The sequence below is a fragment of the Mytilus galloprovincialis genome, chromosome 7 (assembly GCF_965363235.1).
Source record: "Mytilus galloprovincialis chromosome 7, xbMytGall1.hap1.1, whole genome shotgun sequence".
Taxonomy (NCBI): domain Eukaryota; kingdom Metazoa; phylum Mollusca; class Bivalvia; order Mytilida; family Mytilidae; genus Mytilus; species Mytilus galloprovincialis.
In genome coordinates this window covers 12,346,665-12,354,607 of record NC_134844.1, presented here as the reverse complement: position 1 = coordinate 12,354,607, position 7,943 = coordinate 12,346,665, and the positions used below count along the sequence as shown (strand labels likewise).

At 32.4% G+C, this 7,943-nt stretch overlaps 1 protein-coding gene across 1 annotated transcript; it reads right to left on the bottom strand.

The window, feature by feature from the left end:
- Positions 1 to 3,153: 3,153 nt before the first annotated feature.
- LOC143084402 (uncharacterized) lies at positions 3,154 to 7,092 on the bottom strand. Its single transcript, XM_076260783.1, has 2 exons — positions 6,609 to 7,092; positions 3,154 to 3,643 (listed from the first exon to the last, which is right to left on the bottom strand). Exons 1-2 carry the CDS (start codon positions 7,054 to 7,056, stop codon positions 3,213 to 3,215), a joined length of 879 nt encoding a protein of 292 aa, XP_076116898.1. The 5' UTR covers positions 7,057 to 7,092; the 3' UTR covers positions 3,154 to 3,212.
- Positions 7,093 to 7,943: the final 851 nt, after the last annotated feature.

The following is a 7,943-nucleotide window of genomic DNA, read 5'->3' as shown; positions in this document are numbered from 1 at the left end:
TTATAATTATGTACGCCAGACGCGCGTTTCGTCTACACAAGACTCGTCAGTGACGCTCATATCAAAAAAGCCTAACAAGTACAAAGTTGAAGAGCATTGAGGATTTAAAATTCCAAAAAGTTGTGCCAAATACGGCTAAGGAAATATATGCCTGGGATAAGAAAATCCTTAGTTTTTCAAAAAAGTCTAAATTTAGTAATCAGGAAATTTACAAAAATGACCACATTATTGATATTCATGTCAACACCGAAGTGGTGAAGTTGAAATCATCCCTTCGTAAATTTTACGGACGCCATCACGAGTTGGTTGACCGTTAATGAATAATCGTTTCACAGATGATAAAAGATATGTTCCTTATGTCGTACCTACAATACCCTTCCCTTTTCACGAATGTGACCTACCGAATTATACTACTTACCGGATTGGTAATGTCATAAGCAACATGACGGGTGACACATGTTGATGCAGGATTTGCTTACCCTTCCGGATCACCGGAGATCCCCCAGTGTTTGGTGGGGTTCGTGTTGCTTAGTCTTTAGTTTTCTATGTTATGTCTTCTGAACTATTATTTGTCTGTTCGTCTTTTTATTTTGAGCCATGGCGTTGTCAGTTTTTTTTTAATCTATGTGTTTGACTGTCCATCTGGTATCTTTTGTCCTTCTTGAAGTATCATTAGACTTCTTTACGATTAAGTTGTGTAAAGATTTTTTTTTTTAAACTAGCTTTTGTCGGAAATTATTAACTAATGACGAGTCATGCTACCAAAGATCATCATCAATTTTGCGGTTTAGTGAAGCTTTACTGCAATCATATAGTATACTGGTGTAGAAACGTACCGTATTCCGATAAACATTTGTTTTGTAGAACTGTTCTGATGTTTGAATATACCTAACTTTATAGACATACTTTATTCAATATTTTCCCTACATATTCAATAACTTATTTAAAGGGATACTTCACTGAAGCTGTAGATTAAGTTTATAATTACCAGTAAATGGCAATACAATTGATTGATGTTTGTTGTAGAAATGTTATTTAATTAAAGCATTGAAAAGAGTGTACTCCTTCTGGAACCTCTGGTTCTGACTAATAAAGTAATCAAAACAAGTAAACTTTTTAAACAAAATCCTTTTAATCGAAACTTTCTACTTTTATCATTATTTATAAGTTTGTCAAATGATTAACTTGTAGAATATGGATTACGAAACAACTATAGGTAATTATCTTTGCTATGCAGATAAAACTATGAACTACTTGCCGTAATTTTATATAAAAAAACATGTGGTATGATTACCCATGAGAAAGCATTTTACCAGAACTTCAATGACAGAAATAAAAGCAATTAATTATTGGCCTTTGTCAAAGTCAACCATAAAATGCCCGAAATTATTTTTTTCAAATACTTCAAACAAGAAAAAATAATGCTGCAGCAGTATGTTTTACGAAAGATATGAAACACCAAAAACCACACACTGACATGCTTCTATTGTGGGACAGGAACATACATATAGCGGAAAGTAGAAAGTGTTTATAAACACTGAACCCTCCCATCACAGTGATGTTACAGCCCAACAAAGAACAAACTGTAAAATTTAGTTTCAAATGGTTGAAACTAAATAATCCGGATTCAAGTTGAAATAAATCAAGATACACGAAATCACTTATATAAGTGTACTCAGAATAACAACTATTACATATGTCAAAATTTCTTTGACTAAAGTATCAAGATATATACGCAAAAGTATTTGTCTATGGAATAAAATTGTTTACCTATCACCGGGTGTGATCTTGCATGAAGAATCAGATCGGTGCAATGTATTAAAGCTCGTAACAAATTATATCTGAGTTAGTTTTGAAGTATTTTTATATTTCCTTGTTAATTGTATTTTTTAATTTTTAAATAGCCACAGGTATTTTAGGACTATAGATCAAAATTATCAATGCAATGCAAGCAATAGACACATTCCTTAATTTATAATATTCTCACCATTCTTAACAGCAAATTTCGATAAATAAAGGCAACAGTAGTATACCGCTGTTCAAAACTCATAAATCCATGGACAAAAAACTAAATCGGGGTAACAAACTAAAACTGAGGGACACGCATTAAATATAAGAGAACAACGACACAACATTAAAATGTAACACACACAGAAACGGACTAAGAATTTGACAAATATAAAATCAAAACCAAAAACGTGAATTTGGGATAGATAAGTACCGTGACACGTCTTATAGTAATGTGAATTCACACTAAAAAATAAGAGAAAACAAACGACACAATTGAAACGCAACGTTAAAATGTAACACACACAGAAACGAACTATAATATAACAATGGCCATATTCCTGACTTGGTACAGGACATTTTTAAAGGAAAAATGGTGGGTTGAACCTGGTTTTGATAAAACACAATCAGACATTTATATTGACAGCACCGAACTACTGGCTACTGGACATTAATATCAACTGTGACACAAGAAAGCCAGCAGGGTATCAACCTAGTGGTAAATATATCAGTAACGGTAATACATGTATGTTATGCACATGTATTTTGAAAATCTTTATGTTTTCAAATAGCAAGATTCCACTAAATTTCAAAATCAAATGCATAAAACAAATGTTGAAGAGCTGATTAAGGATGTACTTAGGTGAGGTTTTGGAATTTGTGTCAAAGGTTCGAACTCCTTGGTGTGTTTCCATACAATACAATGTAAAATATTTTGCCCCATAACACCCATTTATTTTTTCATATAAGATTTATTAGCTCATAAAAGGTCTATTACCAAAATTTTAGAAGATTCTTGATTTTCTTTCTTTGTGTTTCAGACCCAAATAATATCAATGCAAATAAACGGTAAAAGTCCGAGTCAGCCTTTTCCCGCCATATTTTAAATCTCAAATAGCTCGAAACCTATCAATATTTTAAGCTGTTTTTTATCCTTATAGAGTGCTCTACCAGCTTATAGTATCAATTTTAACTTCTTAATTTATTAACTTTCACCTAACTTACCTAAGTACATCCTTAAATCTAAAAGGATCAACAGAAAGCTCTAACGAGGAATCAGAACTATGCATTAAGGCGATACAATTTTTAATTTAGATTGATTTCCGAAGTTTTAACAATAATTAGCATAATATTCACTTTTTTCCATCTTTCCGTCTTTTTAAATTTTAAGATACTCATAAAAAATATAGATATCCATTATTTATCTATCCTATTAACCATCCAGAAAAATTTGAGCGACGCCACTTGTCACTTTTTATCGATCCAGCCTGGTTGCAACCCGAATAGTTATTAGTTCGCACTAGTACTGTATCGCCTTGTTCCACTTGAATAACTTCAATTGATGTTGTTTGCTGCCAATTGCCATTAGCATAGCTAAAACCGCTATTTACACCATTAACTACAAGATTAGTGCAAATTTCTCCAGATGACTCAGTAATCAATGTCCAAGTGAAAACATATAATCCAGCACGTGGTACAATGAATGATCCAGAGTGTTTGTTATACCCGTTTCCAGTATTCGTTTGTACTACATCAAATACAAGAGTATGGTGACTTGTTAACTGGTCTTCATTTGTTGAGAAATAGGCAGAAAATGCTATAGGAGATGTTATCGGGCTCGTTGTGGAAGTAATACCTATAACAAAAAACAATTTAAGTGTTAGAGATGATCTGATTTTTATAATTCCTCCCTTAGCTGGAATGAGTAAACACTCATGAAAGATTCATTATGTTAGAGCCCGTACATTTTTATCACCTTTCTACCGTTACACCATTTCCTATTGCATGACTGCTTTACCCCTGTTCTAATTTCTTCTGACAAATGTGTGTTTATGAGCAGTGACAACAGCATTTTGTCCATATGCCTTTTTGTGTTCCTTTGTTGACATAGTTTTTTGTTTTAATAGTGATTAAAATTATAATAAGAAAATTACTATACAAAGTCAGGAATATGACAGTTGATATCCATTCGTTTGATGTGTTTGCGCTTTTGATTTTGGCATTTGGTTAGGGACATTCCGTTTGAATTTTTTCTCCGAGGTCGGTATTTTTGTTGTTTTACTTTTGATATCATGTCAATCGAACTTTGTATCATTTTTTAAGCATTGTATATAGGTATATATTTCAGTGTGAAAATGTGTTTAGTTGAATCTCACTAAACCAGGGATATAACCCATCTTTTTCTGTTTACTTCTATCGAATAACTTTACGAAATTTGCAATTAAGGTAACATGTACGTGAATGTGCAATCACACGGATTTTTATGAAATTTTGCAAGCAAGTGCACCTGCATATAAATATTGAAAAATTACCTTTTATAACTTCGGATGTATAGTTATCAAAGGTACCGGGATTTTAATTTAGTATAGCAAATATAATAAGTTGTAAAATTGAGTAGGAATGTATAGGAAGCAGGTAAATGTTAAAATATTCAAAAAAATGACTTTAAACTGTCTTTTTCAAAAGGTGTCCAAGGCATTTTCTTCAAAAGAAGGGCGAAAGATACCAGAGGGACAGCCAAACTCATAGATCGAAAATAAACTAACCAATTTTTTATGGAAATATTCTTTATAAAGCACAAAGGTGTCAGTATTCACCTCAGAAACTTACAAAACCTTTGAATAGACTTATTAAGAAGGGATATAATTACGATACTGTTGTCAAGTCATTAAAGATTGCATATTTTGGCGTTAATATTGAGTCACTGATAAGGTCTTTGCATCGGAACTAAACACATTTATTCTAAAAACAGTAGTTGGCATGACACGGGTTATGTTCTTCTCATATATGTTATGATGGTATGATACTAAACCCCTAACGGGAAGGATTGTGCCTGATGTTCATATGATAAAATCATAATCTTTCAGTCAGTTTAATTGAAGTCTGGAGCTGGCATGTCAGTTAACTGCTAGTAGTCTGTTGTTATTTATGTATTATTGTCATTTTGTTTATTTTCTTTGGTTACATCTTCTGACATCAGACTCGGACTTCTCTTGAACTGAATTTTAATGTGCGTATTGTTATGCGTTTACTTTTCTACATTGGTTAGAGGTATAGGGGGAGGGTTGAGATCTCACAAACATGTTTAACCCCGCCGCATTTTTGCGCCTGTCCCAAGTCAGGAGCCTCTGGCCTTTGTTAGTCTTGTATTATTTTAATTTTAGTTTCTTGTGTACAATTTGGAAATTAGTATGGCGTTCATTATCACTGGACTAGTATATATTTGTTCAGGGGCCAGCTGAAGGACGCCTCCGGGTGCGGGAATTTCTCGCTACATTGAAGACCTGTTGGTGACCCTCTGCTGTTGTTTTTTATTTGGTCGGGTTGTTGTCTCTTTGACACATTCCCCATTTCCATTCTCAATTTTAACGACTATATGGTTAAAAAATAAAAAGACAAACAGACAAATGATAGTACACAACAACTGGGGGTAATCTCAGATGATTCAAATCAAAAGGTTAAGAAGATCCTGCTCCACAAGTGGTTATTTCCCCTAAACTTAAAAACATTAATTTAAAATAATAGGGATCACCGAATTAGTTTTTTTTATTCATATTCAGAAAACGAATTCATTGACCTCTTATATATATATATATAATGCCAATAAAATGGAAATTTCATTAGGAATAACATATTGATTTTAGAAAAATTTGTAGGACCGGTTTTGAGAAAATTTAAATCTAGATTATTACGGATATGCTTCTTTCATTCGATTTATGACTTTCGAACAGCGGTAAACTACTGTTGTTTTTGATAAAACAAAGTTGCTGAACACTTTTTAACGATATTTACGTTTATTCTATACATTAGTACTACTATTCTCAGAATATTTTATTTCTCTGAAAGAATTAATGTTATATTTATAACTGTTACGATGTTTGTGTTCAGTCCCCCGTGCTCTAGTTGTATGCATTTTTTCATAAAATTCCACTAGATCACCCATGCACGTCCCTTGTACCTTGTGTGATAGCACAAGACTGGTTGTTCTCCTATTCCGGTGGAATTTAGAAATCAAATCATCTCGTACATTCTATGCGAAATTTCACATCTATAGATAAAACACATGAAGCCCGGTATATCTTATCGTGGGAAATATAACATGCCTGATTTTACTGTACATTTTTAACGGCATAAACGCAGACTCTTGTTACACTGAAAAATGTCATTACCGTATGTATGCAAGATGATTTTGTTTTTGTAACGACAGTCTGACCATTCAGATTTTCTCTATTTTCTAAAATATTCGCAGTTTAAAAAAGAAATCCGTTTCTTTTAAATTGTTTATCTTAAATGAGTATCAATCATTACTGTGAACACCTATTGATTTTTTTCTAAGTTAGTTTTTTTATTGTGTGCATACATTTTATATGTTTTTTCATTTAGTTGTTTTGCGATTCCACGTACATGCTTTAGTTTTCCGTGAAAAACTAAAAGGGGCAAGTATTTACGCTACATTCTATTTTGCAAATCTCATTTTATTTTAGGCTTTATTCTTATAACCTTATCAAAATCATAACCTTATCATTATAAGAAATATTTTATGTAAGTATTATATTTGAACAAAAAGTTGTTGATGGGTTAAATATTGTAGATAACGATACCTAACAGACGCTTTTGAGTCTGTCTTTCCTTTTTAGAAATAAGCTCGTCGGTATTTCTCCTGTCCACCAGAGGTTTAGATTGGTGTTGACGAGTATATTCCTGTGACCTATTATAAATTGATTTCTGTGGTTTAATTTCACTACCAACAAGCACTGTGTTCAGTCTCTGAATCTGATTATCTTGTTTTTGAATGAGAATGGTTTGTCTATTCAGTTCACCCGCCACAGCTTCGAGTTTTCTTTTACTTGTTTCCTTCTGGAATTTAAGTTCTGATTTCAGCATTTTCAATTCTCGTTCCATAGATTGAAACTTAACGAGTATAGTTTCTAACACCTGATCGTGATAAGCATACGCCCGTTTGTCCTCAACGGGCGAGGCAGTTGCATTCCCTGTCAATATTATACATGTTATACCGGCAACAATAATCAAAGAACTTAGTTTGTCCATGATTGTGAATTTAGACTGTGAATAGTTAGACAGATAAGACCTATTCTATCTTTATCTTACATATACACATACATATAATTATCGTAAGATAAGAATGAATATTTTTATCCGTAGTGTGCACGTAGCGAGTTCAGTAGGTCTTTCGTGATCAAACAAACGATATGAAAACATGTATGCGCTGGTTCTCCTCTAAGCACTCACTAAAAACGGGTTAGAATAAAGACTTGTCCGCTCGGAGATCGACTTTTTTTAAGGAAATTTTTCTTTCGATGTTACGTAAATGTTTAATATACCTGACAATAACACACATCTTTCCAATCATTGCAGAGGTTTTCCAATGGTTAATTAGATTGTTACGCATCTTTCTTTTATCGTTTAGGTACTGTTAAAGTATGATTGTTATTATAGTTCTACTTACCTCTTTTGTCCTATAGCATTTACGTATCCTACAGAATACAAAAGTATGTTTTCCTATACGATAAATTGAATCAAAAATGAATAAATCAGAATAGTATGATGTAGTATTTAATTAGATGTACCATATGCTCTCTTTAAAACATTTCTTTGCAGTAAGTTGTGCTCATAACTTATATACATATATATATATATATATATATATATATATATATATATATATATATATATATATATATATATATATATATCAATTATTGGCGTAAAAGTCAGCATTTCGTGCGTAAAAATGACCACCAAAGTAGGCACGGGGTTTAACTATGCATTTCCCTGCATACTTAAACTGTAGCGATATATTTCTCTATGAAAAACTTATTTGTTCATTGAATTACGGTATTACTTTTAAAGGCTTTTACATTATCTTCCGCATGCACCAAAAATTAGCTCAATTGCGTTTATTTTCGTGAAATGCC